At 37.4% G+C, this 19,065-nt stretch overlaps 1 protein-coding gene across 1 annotated transcript; it reads right to left on the bottom strand.

Moving 5' to 3' along the window:
* Positions 1-1,223: 1,223 nt before the first annotated feature.
* Positions 1,224-13,139, bottom strand: LOC149069003 (gamma-aminobutyric acid receptor-associated protein-like 2). The gene is made up of 4 exons (XM_089250537.1): positions 12,810-13,139; positions 10,864-10,919; positions 7,193-7,365; positions 1,224-1,497 (listed from the first exon to the last, which is right to left on the bottom strand). Exons 1-4 carry the CDS (start codon positions 12,847-12,849, stop codon positions 1,410-1,412), a joined length of 357 nt encoding a protein of 118 aa, XP_089106663.1. The 5' UTR covers positions 12,850-13,139; the 3' UTR covers positions 1,224-1,409.
* Between the last annotated feature and the right edge of the window lie 5,926 nt (positions 13,140-19,065).

Raw genomic sequence — 19,065 nt, 5'->3', positions numbered from 1 at the left:
CATCTTTATACCAATATTATACTATAAAAGATTTTATAAAACTTGAAAAATGCAGCCAATGAGCGTAATCATGTACATTCGAGCAAATGTAAGCAACAGGCTTATTGCTTGTTTTTTTTTTTCAAGTTTTGTAAAAGATATTACATCAAACTTTTATGATGTAATCCTGGCCTAAGGCCGGGATTATACAATAAGTTGCATAAAATTTGTAAAATGCAACCAATAAGCTAATTGAGTGCATTTTAAAGTTTCATAAAAGAACTTTTAGAACGTGATACCAACTTTACAATAACTTAGCAATCTCATACAGATTATTTTAGTCACAAATACAGATTTTAATAGTCAATATGACGACCTGGAAAATTTGTCAAATCCTACTCTACACTTATCGTAATTTCTGAAGAATATCATAAAAGTGGCATTTTTTCGGATGGCTGTTTTTTTGTGTATTTTAATTCATAGACTGGAATTACACTATAAGAGTTTTATAGAAATTAATTTATATAACTTGAAAAATTCAACCAATAAAGTTATCGTTGCATCTCCTTGTTTACATTCCAGCAAATGCAATAATAACCTTATTGGTTATATTTTTCAAGTTTTAGAAATTAACTTTTATGAAACTTTTATAGTGTAATCCCGGCCGTAGACTACACCTTCCTTAGCAGAAAGCCTCCACGTGAAGATTTGACATCACTGAAGTCATCCATTTCACCTGTAGCCATTGGATATAGCAGTCCAACGTATATCTTTATTTTTATTTTTTGCAGTATATTCAATGACTATAAGTGAAATGGACGACTTCAATGACGTCACAAGCTTTGCGGGGAGACATTCTACTACAGAAGGTGTTGCCTTAGGCCAGGCTACCAATAAGCTTATTGGTGGTATTTGCTCAGAAGTTAGCGTGCTTTTGTGTTGCTAAGTAGCATGTGCATCTCTGGCCTTAAAGAGAGCAAATTTTGAATCATTAACTGATTGTCTCTCATCGCAACACACACAGTCTCTGGTTTGCCATTGATTGATAATATAACAATAGTCAATTGTTTCTAAACAATGAAATTACACAAATACAGAGTACTCGAGAATTTGCAGAGAACAACCTATCCAAATTGATAGGAAATAGAACTGAACATTTCCAGAATAGTCATTCATTGTAAAAAAAAAGGTTTAAAAATTAAGCATTTTTCCCCCTTAAAAGAAAAGACCCATAAACAGCTGAATATCTATGAATATTAGAAAACTTTATTGCACACCGACATAACCACCAGAGATTTACCGATTAAGTCACAAGATAAGAAATGTTATTTAAAAAAATTATAAATATGTTTTGAGTACAGAATAAAATGTTTGATACAACACACAAGAAACATTTATGGCACACCGCTCATTAAGAATAACATGTTTGATCAACCAAATGTTGATTCGACGTTATACAAAACATATAAGAACCCATCTTCATCAACTTCTGATTTGTACAATTCTCCCATGCTCAAGCTAAAAAAAGAGAAGACGATGTGATTAAGCTTTTACCAGACATCTTTTACACAAACAGAGTTGCAAATGAAAAAAACCAGCCTGCATAGCTGACATGAACTCTTCTCACTCACTCGTCTACTGACATTCAACATTTTTTTCATGGCTTTTGAACATGTTTGAAGATTATAAAGAATGCCCGTACAGAAATTTGGAAGAAAGCCCACTCAGTAAAAAAAAAAAGATACAGTCTGCCCTGCTTAATCGGGCAATGGATAATCTGATATTCTGCTTATAATGATAAAATCCTCTGGAACAAAAATTTCTTAAAAATGACAATGTACTTAATATGATAATTTTTAAAACTTTTCCCTCCTTAACTGAATATTGGAATTCACACGACAACTGCAAATATATATTAAATACTATGCACATACTTTTATTGAATGGAGCATTCAGAAATTAAGTAAAATATGTGAGCAATTAAACTTCATGAAAAATCCAGAAATGGTGTCCTGTAATGCTGAAGTCATCTTGAGTGCATTTAATTATTTTATTTTTGTTTAGCCCATAGAGAGTGCTAACTTCCCAAATAAAAGAAAACAATATTTAAAAATCTGCACAAACACCATGGCTTCATGCAATGTCTTAGAATTAGAAAATATTAAGCAAAAAAGAAAGAATTTCTGTTTGTGAAATAATGTCAACCACTTTACACATATTTTTATTGAATAAAACATTTGGAATTAATGGAAAATATGTCACTAATGGCCGTATTCACCAACACAGTTTAAACTACAATCGCAGGTTAAACGATTAGCGATTGACACGAATTGGTTGAAATCCTCAATTTAACCAATCCATTTCAATCTTCAATCCTTTCACTGGCGATTGCAGTTTGAACTGTGTTGGTGAATACAGCTGTAAGAGACAAAAAAAAAAAAAAACACCCCCACATTTGAGAGCACTTATTGGCCTCCATGTTATTCAAGTTGTGTCTTCAATATGCACATTTAATTATATTATTTTTGTTTTCTGTTGAGCCAACAGAGGGCACTAACTTTTCAAATGAAAAGTAGAAATCTTAGGTATTGTGATCATTGTAATTAAATACAATTTCCATTTCTATAATTTCAATTTAATTTCTTTTCTCCGAGTGTATGTCATTTTACGAGGGGGGGGGGGTTATTTAGTGATTTCTGTTGCTGCATCATTTAAATTTAAAAGGATAAGATTAGAACCTGTTGAATATTTGCTTTTCAGATGAATCATTTTTAATGCAGATTTTTTTGCTCATAACTTCGAATATTCATAACTCCAAACACTCTTAAGTCCTCCAACCATGAGATGAGCCTTGGCAACGTTTCATGTCACGTTGGATGATTCTGTTCTTTTCTAGAAGGACAAGACAATCGTGAAAGCTCAGTTACTGACAAACTATTCTCAATGCACAATCGTTTTACCTACAAGAATTGAATAAACTCAATGAGATGTAGCCAAATCTCATCTCATGGTTGGAGGACTGTACCACTATTTGCTTCAATTGATTCACCCACATTTTATTTCCTATTTGGCTAAAAAAAATTAATGTAGCTCTATACAGCTTGAAAAAAGTAACCATGAAAAGTGGGGGGGGGGGATGTAGCCAAGTCAGAAAACTTGCCACACAAATACTGTATGGATTCTGTAGACAAATGCCGGAACTGAATTTAGAATTAGTGTTATCATGAAATGATAAGCAGTCTTTTAAAGAAACTGATTCTATTAAATTAGAAAACAATTATTGACGTTGATAATATTGAGCAATGTCTGATAAAGCATTGATGTCATATTATATGAACACGAATGTTTACTTTGCTATCTATCTGCTATCAAGATACAAAATATTAAGTGAAGAAGGTGGGACAACTGATAAGATCATAATAAAGGTAAATTTATTTGTCAGCTCTTATCAATATTTTGCTGTAAATACCGACAAAAGAAAATATCTCCTTGAACTAAATTGAACAACAAGATAATGAAATAAATAGCAGAATTTAATCTATACACACACACACAAATGGTGAATTGAATACCAAATGTTTGTAGTGCTCAAAAGAGAAGAAAAGTACATTAAGGGAGTTAAAATGTATCAATCGCTAACAGAAGTGTTCAATTATACCCAGACTCACATGAATTTAGAGTTAAGAAATTTTCTGCGAAAAATGTGCATTCCTTAAATTCAAGCATAATCACTGGATAATTGCTGAACTAGTAGTGATTATTAAATTATAATAGAGTAAGAATTGTTTGGTTTATCTCAGAATTAGAATATCATATTAAATGAGACTACTATGCCCAGAATGAATAAATGATTCCATAACACAGTGAGGGAATTCATCGAGAAAGACACAAGGAATACAAATTAACATTGTGTATGGTTTTTATTGATTTTGAGAAAGCATTTGACTGTCTTCACATTCTCTGTTGTTAAAGCTCTAGATAAAATTTGAGTGGAGAAGACTTACATCAATATCATTAAGAAAATATATGACAAAGCAACTGCAACTATTCGCTTAGACAAAGGGAAAGCAAAGTACAACAGGGTGATACTATCTCACTAAAGCTCTTTATCACTGTTTCAAGTATTCAGAAAACTGGATTGGGATGAGAAAAGAATTAAAATAAATTGAGAATTTATGAACCATTTCCCTTTTACTGATGACATCATTACTATAAGCAGTAATCCCGATGGAATAGAAGAAATGATACAAAAACTAATGAAAACAAGTATTCAGGTGGGTTTGAGAATGAATCTGCAAAAGTCTGAAGTTATATGTTCAACTCCTTTGCTTTGAAAAAAAAGATTCTGCTCAACAACACAGAAATAAAAGTAGAAAGCTATGTATACCTGAGGTAAGAAATTACCATGGACAACGGAATCATTAATGAAATAAACGGAAGAATCAGGATTGGATGGAGCACTTTTGGCAAAAACTGTAATTATGAAGAGCCACATGCCATTATGCCTGAAAAGAAAAGTGTTCAACCAGCGTGTGCTACCAGCACTGACTTATGGAGCTGAAACATGGATACTCATAAGCAAGACATTACAAAGCCTACAGACAACACAAAGGAGCATGGAAAGATATATGTTAGGCATCGCAAGGAGATACAGAAAATGAATCACTTGGATAAGAAGCCACACAAAGGCATATATCATGAAAAGAATTAAACAGTTATAATGGGAATGGGCTGTACATATTGCAAGGAGACAGGACAACAGATGGACCACAAGTATTCTGGGCTGATGCCCCCGTGGTGTTAAACATTCAAGGTGTCTCTAAACAAGATGGATTGACGAGATCCCAAAAGTGGCTGGAGTCAACTGGATGACAAAAGAATCAGACAGAGTGAAATAAAAAAAATTTAGAGGAGACCTTCATCCAACAGTGGATTGAAAATAGTAGATGAAGATCATTCTAGCAGTACATAAATTCAGCAACAGGTGGCTCAGTGTAAATAATGCCTGATGATGTTACGCATATTTTATGTTATTAGTCAGTGCCATCTATGTCTCGTCTTCTATGTCATGTCATTATTACTCGTGAGAATGCTATGATTGTGTAGTAATTTCACGTATCTTAGTTCAAACTTAATAACGTTTGTTTCCAGATCCATGAACTTCTTCCACATGGCCCGTTCTTCACAGGCCCAATCCTGGCAAGAAAGGGACAAATTATTATTTTTAAACAATGGAGACGAAATTACTATTGTATATAAGTGTGACTATGGAAAGATGTCCTCTGACCTTGTATGACCTTCATCATGAAAATAGATAACTGGGAGCAGTGAACAATCCACTAGTGATCCGGAAGTAGAATCTGAAACAGATGCAGATTCAATATAGAGGGGCTCACTTAGGCTCCTAAACCATAATATTTAAGTAATATACCTAGTATAATTTATGAATGTTTTTGTATATACACTTTAATAGTATGATGGTGGTTTGTAACCTTGAATATTTGTATGAGCTCATTATGGCATTTGTTTAGAATATAAGTGAAGTACATAATAATATTTATGTGTATCAACAATTATATAAAAAGGGAAATTTATATTATGTAAATAGCGCATATTATATAAATATATCATGTAAATATGTGTGGGTAATTCAAATGTGACCGTTGCCACCCAGCACTGTGAACGGGGGCTGTGTTCGATTATTCCCACCACACTTTTATAGTATGATAGTAATTTTGTAACCTTGAATATTTGTATGAGCTCATGGTGATATTTGTACCCAATACTACCTTCATAGTAATGTTTATGTGCATTCCCAATAGTATAAAAAAGGGAAATTTTTGTAAAGTAAATAATGTATGCATGTAATTCAAATGTGAATGCCCAGCACTGTTAACGGAGGCTCTGTTTGATTACTCCCGTCGCAGTGCAGGCTCTGTGTGTATTCTGTGTGACTATATATTGCATATTCTGTAAAAGGAAAGGCAAACAAAACTGCTCAGCACTGTGGACGGAGGCTTTGTTTCTTCGTTTCCCGTCACACTCGAGGCGCTGTATATATGTTATTTGTATACATTGTGTATTTGGACCATTCTCAAATCTCTCCCACTTCAACACGCAAGCTTCTTTTTCTTCTTTCTTGCCCACAAGTCTTTTTCACACTTCTTTTGAAATTCCAGGCTGTGGTCTCCGGCCCTTATGTGCCACTGGGCGCACGTGCAGTTTTTCTCCCTAGTCATTGGATTCAGTCACCCATTTTTGTTAAATGGCTTGTATGTTGCATCCAGTTGATGGCTGTCTTCATGGGGAGAACGACGCGAGTGATTCGAAACTTGTGAGCACAGGGCAAGGGGAGCCACGATTATAAATCTTTGCAAACTTTTCCGACACAATTCTGCCTCTTTTGAGGTAACGGAAGTAAGGTGCTTTACATCAGTCCGGGGTTGTGAGCGGTTCTATCTATCTATCATTAAAATAGAGGGTTCATTTTACAGAACGGAGAAATAATGGGGAAGGAAGGAAGGAAAGAAGTCCAGCAGCAACCCTGAAGAATGTTCATTTTCTTCCCACCATTTATCCCTACTGAAGAATGAACCCTCTATTTTTAAGATGAAGGTCATACGAGGTCAGAGGACATCTTTTTATGGTGATGCTATACCTTCATATTATTGTTAAATTATATACTGTCAACATATTGTTGTTATTGCCTTGTTAAATGTACAAAAATCCAAAATAGGAAATTGCTGGATCACATGTGCATTATAATTTAGATAATACTTGATAAAGAACTACAGAAAAACTAAACGAAAAAAAAATTAGATACAACTTAATACACCATTTAAAATATGAACAATGGCTTCAACATAAATAAAATATGATATGAAACTGTCAAAGTAAATTGAATGTGTTGATAATTGCATAAATTTCATGAAAGCTTTCTACCCTGAAAGTTTCCACTTCACACCATCATATACAGTAGGATTCGCTTATAACGAACGCGCATATTATGGATTTTTACATATAACAACGTTTTTCCGTGTCCCGTTAATCTATACCCCATTAGTTTGCATACAATGAATAGGTCCACTGTTCTTTACAATTTTGTTATAAGCAGGTCTGACTATAAACATTTTGCGGTCACAGTAAATCTATTTGAATGGGTTTCATTTGCGCACATCTAATACGTAAATAAAATGTATATTAAATAACATACCTAGATTGCGGCAATGACTTGCCTACAACCAAAAATATTGCCTTTTCGGGTCCAATATTGATTCTCTGACGTATTATCCAGATGAATTGAGCAATAGGAAGGTCCATTGGAACCAGGAACTTGTCCTTGTCAATCATTGGAGCATTTGATCTTGGTGATTTTTGAACAATGACCTAAAGAATAAACATGCCCAAATTACTTTCCAGAAAATATTAAGTAAACATGTTATACAAATACACTTAATCATGAAATGGGGATGGGATATTATATATGTGATATTAGTCCACATGTATAAGGGTACCCAAAAATTAAATGATGCCATAAGTATTTTGCTCGGCTATTATAGCAGACAATTCCTGCTTAAGCTGCATTGCAATCATTTTTTGTAGGCCATTTTCTTTCATATTAGGAAATGGAATTTTACAGATAGGCCACTTCTTCTGGGTACAATGTGTGTGTCAAGCTTGGCTGTCCCACATACAAAGGAAGCATAAAAATTTTGAGAATCCTTTCTGTTGGCCAAGTAGAATGTTAGAAAATTTTTTGGATATACACAAATGATCCAATTATGGTTGTGATATTTTGGTAAGTCAATGGCAATTTTAATATTGTCATGCGCTTCTCGCAAATACACTGAATGGCTAACTGGTACCACTCGATACACATTACCATTATGCAATAATACATATTTTAGACTGCACTTACTGCTATACAAAAATAACCAACACTCTTCTGCACCATAGAAGATGACGCCTAATTTTCCAAGAATACCTGAGATATCATGGCAGTAAAAAAATTACTTATCGTCCGAAAAGAAGGCCAGAAGGTCCAGATCCCTTTTTTAAAAAAAGAAGCTTTAGTAGAGGAATCAAGTAGATTCTTTTTCTGTAGCCTGGAGGCTAATACCTCAACTGCTTTTTTGGAGAGGGCCAAATCATGAACTAGGTCGTTCAATTCTGCTTGACTAAACTGCAGAGGGGCTGATGAATTCTTGCTATCAGAAGATGTGGAGTCTTGAGATGTTGAAACCATTTCTGGAAGCTGAATATCATGAACACACCACATATTTGCTGATCTTGCTCAGCGTCTTCATCTTCAGATGAGCCAAAACTATTAAACACTGGAATTGGGAGTTGCTTAGAGTGTGGAATCAATCTAATAGCGGATGCAATATCGGAGTAGGAGATCCTGTGCTGATTTTTCTCGCTGATACCCTTTGCATTGACCAGGCAAAAAAAGCAGTTAGTTATGTGATCTGTAGGTTCTCCCAAACAATGGGAATTCCAAAAGGCGAACCGTTTCGATTTCCTTTTGTCCAGTCGTGAAGCATTTCTTTGCAATTATGACATACAATATGATGGGGCCCATTTCTCATCTTGATCTGAAAGTTGAATTTCAAAATAGGCTTTATAAGCACACTTCACAAACAATGAAATACTGCGCCTATGAAGAACAAGTGTGTAGCGACCACATACGCCTACATAACAAAATGCATCAGGACTATTTGAATATCTACATCTGCTTGAAGAAGGCGTGGATCAGATCTGAAACAAACTCCACAAAACACACTTGTCTACTCAGGTTAAAACTGACACAGAAAATAACACCAAAGAGATAGAAGAATATAACATTTTCTTATCGCATCCGCAACTGAAACGTACTGTGGTCGTCTTCCTGATGCCATGCTCTACACGGTAGAAAAGTGCTGCCCTCTAGTAGAAAGTGAAGTAAATTCATAAAACTGATGTTACAGACTGATAAATTGACACTAGTGAATCCATTTAATAAGTATTACAACTAAACTGCAATAACTAAGCTAGTGCAAGTCACAAGGCGATAGCTCAGGACCTTTGGCCATGTAACAGTATATAATATCAATTTGCATAAAAACTAGAGCTTGCAGAGAGAAATCAATTTCACATTTTAAATCAGCGATAAGAAAATAACTTGAATCAGTTGAATAATCTCATGCAACAGAAAACGGGGGAAAAAATGTTCCCCCAAGTGTAATATTAACTTTTCCTCACAGACATACAGAGTGATATGTTTTATTTTTATATTTTTCAAAGAAAATGGCAGATTACTGGACGGGCTGGATTAGCGTATGGCCGAATTATTGAAAATCTACAGTATTTTGAATTGTACTGCTTTTCAAGGCTTTTCTCATTATAGACATGGAAAGCCTCAAGAATCGTATATAAAATAAATATATTGAAGTAATATTACTTTTGAAGTACATATTCAAGCACATGAAAAATTTAGATGCATAGGATACAGGGAATGTCTCCACTGTGCATGCTCAAGATATTGTCCTTGAGTGATTTGCTGTGTTCACAACACATAATGTGGACAAGTAGGGCAAGCAATGAGTCAGTCAGTGACTCGCAAGTATCAACCCACAGTCAGTGCATTACGAGGCTAGCATCACGTCTCTTCAATCATGCTGCCTAAGGCACAAATCCTTCATTCTACTACTACATGGCAGTACACACACCTCATACACAAGGCTTAACAGTATCATGGGCCCCCGGGCAAATAAATTTTTTTAGGTTTGATCATTTTTGTTGCACCTCAGTTATTTTCTGCACATGAGGGCTAATTAGTCCGGGATCTACGATTTATGGCAGATTCTGAATGGCAGGCTTGTTTTTTATATTCAGAGAGGTTGGTGCGCTAATCCCTCGATGGGGGACTCCCTGCGGTAGCAATTTTCCCTGCGGTCATGTTGCAGTTTCTGTTGTACCCCTGTGTCAGGAAAGATTTTCTGACACAGGGGTACAACAGAAACTGCGACATGACCGCAGGGAAAAATGTTTTTTCCCGACACCTTAAAAAAAATGTTTAGAGGTGTCGCGAGTTTGGTCTTTTTTAGGTTCCTATTTGGCAAGAAATGCTCTTGTCCATCAATTTACACTCTAACTCTCTCAAAAACTTTAAACAGATCTCATTTTTGAGGGCACCGCTCTGCTCTTGTGAGGTACTTGGACAAACCGATGCATTAAGACCACACTGCTCGGACACATTCCACTCCAGAATTTCTAACAATACATGACAGAATGTGTGGGTATACCAACATGTTCATGTTATCATAGCTGTGCTTGTTTTGTGTTCTTTGCTGGTGTTGAATTCTGCCTTCCATATTTTGAAATAAAGATAATAGCTTGAATTTTCATATTATGTCAGCATCAAAAATGTAAGTCGGCTGCTCCCTGCGGAGAGACTTTTTTAAATGAAAGAAGAGCTCACTTTTGTGCCTCAAAGTTGGAAAATTTCAGAGCACCATCTTTAGCCAATCACCACTGTGCTGCCAATGGGGTTCAAACTACATTGGCGGCACATAATCTTTCATACTACGGTTGCGACTGGTTTTTGTACTAGTGCAAAAGGAAGAAAAAGCAACACAAAAACCAGATATGTCCCTTAAAAAGCACACAGTGTTGACCCTAGGTAAAAGTCGGTCCCTTAAATTAGGGAAGTGACAGATTGTGATAACAAATGCATGTTAAGATCAGAATTTTCAGAATATATACATGTGAGTGATGTATAGCGAAATCTTGCTACAACGACACTCAATATAACAATAAAAATTCCTCTGCAACAATTTTTCTTGGTTCGCAGAGTATAATTTTTTTCTAGGTTTGATATATTTATATGGAAAAGGAAGAACTTACAGGAATTCTGTCGGGATATTTCCTCAGGATTGTACCTGACTCGACCTTACGGTCATCTGAAATGATAATAAATATTATACATCAGGTATATCAGTGCATGGGAAAAAAAGGAAAATTCAATAAAAAGCGCAACTTTTTCACTTGTGGGTGGAAAATCGAAATATTTTTATTTAAATTTCTCACCCATGGTCTCATTAAGATATCCTAAAAATTTGACTGTACTCGGATAAGCAGTTTTTGAGAAAAATTACTCAGAGTTCGGGAACTTTAATTATAATCACAATGTATAAATATTCAAAATATCATATGATATTTCAGTCAAAACTGATTTCATATTTTCATGGATAAACGGATTCTTCAATCATAAATTAGTTAACCTGCAAGTAAGCAAACAATTTAAAAATAAAAATATTCAGTTGAGAGTAGGAAATATATAGTCGGACCCGCTTACAATGAAGTCTAAGGAAACAGTGAAAATATTCGTTATACCCATACCGGTTTTGAAAATGATGCATTCAAGTGAAATGAAGTAGGTAAGTTACATACACGATAAGCAGTTTTCTAAAATACTAAAATATTCCAAGCATTCATAACATGAAGATTAAACTAATAGATTAAGAAAGAAAAAGGTAAAAATTTTTAAATCTTATGTGATTCACTAGAAATACAGTGAAACCTGTACGAGACGGAATATCAAGAGATGGAATAATATTCTATTTTATAAAGGTGGAAATCAAAGCACTAATTATTGAACGGACTATATCTTGATTCCATTTAAGACCGGTTTCCATCTCATACTGTGTCTGTTTTAGACAGTTTTCACTGTATTTGTAAATCATTTTTTTTCCAGTTGATATGATTGTGCAAGGTTAATTTTTTGCACTAAACTTATTTTTGTCTAATAATCACATGCAAAATTTAATGTCTTTTCTTTTAACAAGGGCCAGATCACCGATATATATTTTCGCCTTACTTTTTCGAACCATTCAAAGAGAGGTGCTTCCACATCAATATTAGCTCTTTTTTTGGATCTCTTCTTGAGCCATCCAAGAGCTTTCGCTTCAATTCCTCTTTATTTCAAATCGTTGATAACAAACTATGTTAAATCTCAAATGTTTTTCCAATATCAGTGCCGTCTTAATGCCGGGCATGGTCACGAGGCCTTGGGTATAGAGGGGTCTAATGAAAACAAAATATGTGAGAGATTTTTGACAAGTATGTAAATTGAAAAAGGGGGGTTTAAAAAAACTGTTTGTCCTGGGGGGCCTAAGATGCTCTTCAGATGGCCCCCCTGCCTCCACTCCTATAAATATGTCTGTTTCAAAGTCATTCACATGCTCGAGTACTCTTCTGGTCATTCACACGTTTCTACATGCTCTAGGTAACACTTTTGGCTCATTTGCAGGCTTGTACATGCTATAGGTCACTTGTTAGATCATTAACATGCTTACACGCCCACTCCAGATCATGCGTTTCATCTATCACTGACCATCTGACCACTGTTTTGGTCATTCACATGCTAGCAAACTCTCTAGGTCACTCACTCAGGGCCGCAACTAGGTACTTTGTTACCAAGGGCAAGCTGAAATTTTGGCACCCCTTGCATGTAGAAGAAGCAGGTGAAGAATATATTCAGCGTCCCTTCTGGCTCAGCGCTTATGGCGATAGACCCACCTGTCCTGCCCACTCCTAAGTTGCAGTCCTGCACTCACTCGCTATATAGGCAAAGGTGGATTTATGGTTCTGGCACCCTTCTCCCAATTTATAAATTTTCTCAGCCACTCATTTCTGAAATTTGTCCCCCTGGGCTATGACCTGCTAAACCCTTAAATACGCCACTGCAAATATAATATGATTCGTAGAAAAAAAAAATATCAACATGGTTTATATTATAATGTAAATTTCTCATCAAAATAAGAAAAATATGATTATCAACATGATTTTACCAAGCGTGTAACACTCTTTAAATTTCCACTTCATCTTCATGGTTGGCAGTTGCTGTTGGAAAGGTGTTTTTCCTTGGAGGTTGTTGTTGTTGAGATCGTACAAAGTGGTCTTGTTGCTGTTAGGGAACAAACATGAAGTTGTTTTACTTAGGGCACAGCACAGGGTTTTGTTTACCCTACTGGCGCTGTTATAACACGAAACGTACGACAGTTTCGGAGGTTTTCTTACAGTGGCGCAACACCAGCTACTCTACTTCAGTGAGTCACACAGACAGTGCGTCTTTACGTGAGTGCCACAACACAATCGGAGGAGGAAATAGTTGTTGGGGGGGGGGGCAGAAGATGAAGTATTGTGAAAACAAACATGAAGGCCTTTGTAACGGCTGAGGACAATTATTTTCTTTGTTGACATCATATCAGTGGCGTAATCAAAAATATCCATGTATCAAGGAAACTAACTTTCACATTTTTTTCCCTTTAATGTGTTTTTTTCTATCAGACGAAAAAAGATAGATGCTGATCAGAACAATTTAATATTAAAAATGAGGAATGTTGGTAATCTGACATATTTTCTCGTTCAGAAATACGGGACATCGCCAATTATCGTCAAAAATGATAGTAAGTCGCCAGATGTTACTTAAAAGAGGTCATTCAAGAAGCCTTAAGCCGGGTTTTCGTAGGAGCAGGTTTTCTGTGCCGCGCGCAACGTGAATCACCCAGCGCGACACGCCGTCCACTCACGTATAAGAAAAGTAGTATGACCGTTTCCCTAAAAAAAACGCAATACGGCTCACGACAGCGCTTTACGTCGGACGTTATTGGCTGACTACTTCTGGAGGAGTGAAATGCGTCTTGCGCCGCGCGTTCCACACATCTTCTCTTCATTTTTGCTGTGTTTTCTTTCCCTTTCCTTCAAACCGGAGCATGCAGACCACAGAGTCAAATGCGTCTTGCGCCGCGCGTTCCACACATCTTCTCTTCATTTTTGCTGTGTTTTCTTTCCCTTCCCTTCAAACCGGAGCATGCAGACGACAGAGTCAAATGCGTCTTGCGCCGCGCGTTCCACACATCTTCCTTTCATTTTTGCTGTTTTCTTTCCCTTCCCTTCAAACCGGAGCATGCAGACGACAGAGTCAAATGCGTCTTGCGCCGCGCGTTCCACACATCTTCCCTTCATTTTTGCTGTTTTCTTTCCCTTTCCTTCAAACCGGAGCATGCAGACGACAGAGTCAAATGCGTCTTGCGCCGCGCGTTCCACACATCTTCTCTTCATTTTTGCTGTGTTTTCTTTCCCTTTCCTTCAAACCGGAGCATGCAGACGACAGAGTCAAATGCGTCTTGCGCCGCGCGTTTCACACATCTTCTCTTCATTTTTGCTGTGTTTTCTTTCCCTTCCCTTCAAACCGGAGCATGCAGACGACAGAGTAGCTGATGCCAGGGCCATATACTATATAGCCGCCCTGAGCTAGCTGATGCGCCACGCTAGGAAAACACAAACGCGTAGTATGACTATGTAACACGTTTCTGCCGACACGAAATGATCCAGTTCGGTTCACGTGGCGCGAAAAGCCTACTAGGAAAACCCGGCTTTAGGGGTTGCGACAGGCACAGTCACACTGGGCTCCGCATTTACGACCACAATGATTTCTTTCATAAATTCTGAATTTTTATCAGTTCTGGAAATCTTCATTTTCATCAAAAAAATAACAATAATTCTGAAATTTTCTGCATTTTCATCCAGACAAAATAATTCCGGAATTATTTCTTTTATATACTCTGAATTTCTATCATATATGAAATTATTTTAAAGAAATTCTGAATTTTTATCAATTCTGGAATTCTAAACTTTCATCATTTTTCGAATTCTGAAAATTTTCATCAATTCTAAACTCTTTTAGAGAGATATAGATGGCTTTTTTCTCAGCCAGAGATATCAAGGAAACAGTTATTTTCCGGATATTATGCTGAGGTGAGCTCGGAAAGAAAAGTCATCACGTCTCCGCCGGGACTCGAACCCAGGCCCTCTTGCATACCGGGCAAGCATGCTACCATCTACACCACTGGAGACACACGAATCTGCCTTCCTAATTTCACGCACTGTGTCGTGAGGCGCTGAAGTAGAGGCATTAGTAGCCTCTCTTAACTTCAGGAAATGGCCCCCTGAGCTCACCTCAGCATAATATCCGGAAAATAACTGTTTCCTTGATATCTCTGGCTGAGAAAAAAGCCATCTATATCTCTCTAAAACCGTCCCACCCGGGGGCCATTTCCTGAAGTTAAGAGAGGCTACTAATGCCTCTACTTCAGCGCCTCACGACACAGTGCGTGAAATTAGGAAGGCAGATTCATGTGTCTCCAGTGGTGTAGATGGTAGCATGCTTGCCCGGTATGCAAGAGGGCCTGGGTTCGAGTTCCGGCGGAGACGTGATGACTTTTCTTTCCGAGCTCACCTCAGCATAATATCCGGAAAATAACTGTTTCTAAACTCTTTCTTTCATCAATTCTTAACTCTTTCTATAATTGTTAATTCTTAACTCTTTCTGTCAATTCTTAACTCTTTCATCAATTGTTAATTCTTAACTCTTTCATCAATTGTTAATTCTTTCTTTCTGTCAATTCTTAACTCTTTCTTTCATCAATTCTTAACTCTTTCTTCCAACGAGTGAAATGTGATGAATGAATAATTGCGCCGTTGTAGGGCTGTTGCTCTCTGCGGCGAGACTTTTTAACGGGGAGATCGGCTCACATTCGCGTCTCGAAGTTGGGAGAAAACCGCAGAAAACCAACTTCACCATTGCAGCGACGGTGGGGTTTGAGCCCGGATCATCGCGATGCGAGTCCGTCACTATGACCACTCGACCAAGCAGTCTGATCTGGAGGAAAGGGGGAAGCCCTCCAAAGATTCCCAACCTAGGAGCCCTACGGCATTTAGTGGAGCCCATGCCATGGGTTCCCGTGGCTAACCCCGGGTGGGACTTGCGTGTCTAGATCAGTGATTCCCAACGTGAGCGTTAACGCCCCCTGGGAGCGATGGAATGTTCCAAGGAGGCGGTAGAAGCTACGAGTATAACATAAGATTCTATAGGTTAGATTGCGTTTGGGGGCGATGGGGAAAAAATTTCTGAAGAAGGGGGCGATGGGACAAAAAAGGTTGGGAAACTATGGTTTAGATCAGTGGTTCTCAACCGGGGGGCCATATGGCCCCCTAGTGGTACTGGGATACTTCATGGGGCCACGGACGAAAATTTAGAAAGGGACCATGACAGGTGGTTCGGAAGGCTGCATAGAGCTTAGAAGAAAAATTAAGGTGTGAAGAAATAATGCTTTTATATTAGTGACTATACACTTACAGAATCTAACTAAACCACCCACAAAACCAGGGCCGTCTTAGGGAATGGATCCCCCCCCCCCCCGGGCCTCACCACCTACATTTTGCAGCAGGTTCCCTAGAGGATGGGGTTTTTCACAGACCCCTCTTCTATATTAAATTTATAGTGTGAGAAACAAAAAAATGATGAAAAACCATATCAGGACCCCCGGGCTGCAGCTCTGTCATTCCTACTCTTGTGAGGGGTCATGCTCAAGGGTCTCATGTCCATAAATGACCCCACCTTATGATGTTTTGTAAAGTACAATAAATTTTGAAAATAAGTAGGAAATATGTAGGCTGTTTATTTCGGGCTAAGTATGGGACTACCATAACATCACTTTGCCTAGGGGCCCATGATATTGAGCCGGTCCTGAATAGAACTCGGATTAGCGGGGAGCTCAATCAATTCTAGGCCCGTGGTCTGGAGGCCAATCTTATTTGCAAAATTTTCGTTCAGTATAAATTCACTGAAAAAAATCAATTCAATACGTATAAAGGATCTTGCTTCTAGATGAGGGTCGAAGACTCTGGGTAAGGCAGGGGAGCCACGAGAAAAAAAATGTGCTTCAAAGGGGGCCACGGGCAAATAAAGGTTAAGAAACGCTGGTCTAGATGGTTCTGGGTGTTCCGTAAAGTACACGAAAATTCTGCAATCCAAGAATCCTCACTTACAGTGGATACAAAATCCCTAAAAAGACATCCTTTTTTTAAAAATTTATTATATCCCTGAGGAATCGGGGAATGACAAAAATTTGAAAAACAGAACAACAGTAAATGGGAGAAATAGTGTGTGGATTGGCAAAAAAAGAATACAATAAATAGGGAAAATAATTTGTAGACCGGCAAAAACACAAATTAGAAATAATTTACGGATCAGCAAAAAATAATTAGAAATAATTCACGGGCCAGCTAAAAACAAATAAATGAGGGAAATGATTCATGGACCGGCAGAAATGAATGCCAAAAATAATTTATGGACCGGCAGAAAATAAATACAATAAATGGTAGAAATAATTCGCGGACCGGTAAAAAATAAATACAGTAAATAGGAGAAATAGTGTGTGAACCAGTAAAAAATAATTAAAATGAATCACTGATCAGTGGAAACATAGACGGAGATAGACTTGGAAGTCTGGGGGGGGGGGCACGATGATGATGATGTCAATTCATATATATATATATATATACATTAGATCTGTCCACTCCACTTTTAACGCTGGGGGGGGGGGCATTGCCCTTACGCCCCCCCCCCCCGTATCTCCACCCATGAGTGGAAAACAAAAATGAAAGCGAGAAAAAATTTTTGCATACTGGCAAAAAGTAAATGAGGGAGATGATTCACGATCTGACACAAAATAAAGACAGGACTCCCAACATCAAGGACTCCCGACGCGAGGATCCGTTTTGGAACCCCACCGTCGCTACACTGATTGGTCGGCTGAAGTAGGTTTTCTGTGCTTATCAACTTCGAGGTGTGAATGCGAGCCTACATCCTTGCTAAAAAAAGTCTCGCCAGAGGGTGAAACAGGCCTACAACGGGGTACGATAATTCAATCATAACACTCATAGTTTGAAAAATTGATGGCAGCACTATATTATACATTACACTGAAACAAACTTCACGTTAGGTTCACAACACATGCACGCATATTCATGACCCTCATATCCCCCAGGATGGGATCTTTGGCGGGCCCCTCAAAAGAGAATTCATAGCGTGGAAAAAAAAATAGTCAGAATCACTCCGAACCCCAGGGCCGGAACCCTGCCAGCCCCACCCTTGTTGGGTCATGCGCACATTTTACAGTATGGCCCAGGTCTTCGACCATCTGCTTATCTGTTCATCGAAACAGAGCGACGGGCCATATCTGGTTCAGAGGAGGTGTAAAACCAACTTCACTTGGTGAACTGAACAAATAGTTTAGTTCTTATTTAATAGGTGGCATCAGGGGTCTCAGAGCAAAGTTTCAATAAATATTTATGAGCATTTTCTCCTCCATACAAAAATGTCGGAGCAGGAAAGAGACAAGATTTTGAACTCATTCATCAATGTTTTAGGCAACCTAATTTATCTCAATCTGGCAAAAGCATATTATTCACCAATATCTGCATTCTCATTATAACATGTTTTTTGATTTAGTTCTCGTGAGGTGGGTCTGGTAACTACCAGGGTGAAAATTAGAAAGAATTTTCATTTATTTAAAACTTTTTCCCTCATCATTTGATGGTGTGAGATGACTCTAAGGCCGGTATTACACTATAAAAATTTGATAAAAGATCTTTTATAAAACCTGAAAAATTCAACCAATAACCAACCGCATTGGTTACAATCGAGCAAATGCAACCAGTGATCTTATTGGTGAAATTTTTAAAACTTTATTAAACAGCTTTTACAAAACTTAAGGCCGGGATTACACTGTAAAAGTTCGATAAAAGTTAGCTTATAAAACTTCAATAATGCAACTAATAAGCGTATCGGTTACATTCGAGCGAATGTTACTAATAGGCTTATTGGTTGTTGTTTTTTTTTTCAAGTTTTGTAAAAGATCTTTTATCAAACTTTTATAGTGTAGTCCCAGCTTTAGATTGTCACCAGCCCTATCTTTTTATACCGACCATGGCTTCAATGTCGTTTTCGAGAAGTGCTGCCATCTTTCATGACTGAAAGAATTTTCATTTATTTAAAACTTTCCCCCAATGCTGTAAGATGACTCTAAGGCCGGTATTATACTATAAAAGTTTGATAAAAGATCTTTTATAAAACCTGAAAAATTCAACCAATAACCGCATTGGTTACAGTTATGTTAATTGCCATGTAACTGATACGATACGCATTTGATGTCCATGTACTCTTTGCCAAGACCTATGACTGGAACTCGTTGTAAGAAA

Source organism: Pholcus phalangioides, unplaced genomic scaffold (genome assembly GCF_987345545.1).
Source record: "Pholcus phalangioides strain wild (caught in Gottingen) unplaced genomic scaffold, Ppha-v1.0 ptg000024l_1, whole genome shotgun sequence".
Classification (NCBI taxonomy): Eukaryota; Metazoa; Arthropoda; class Arachnida; order Araneae; family Pholcidae; genus Pholcus; species Pholcus phalangioides.
This window is presented reverse-complemented; position numbering and strand designations above follow the sequence as displayed.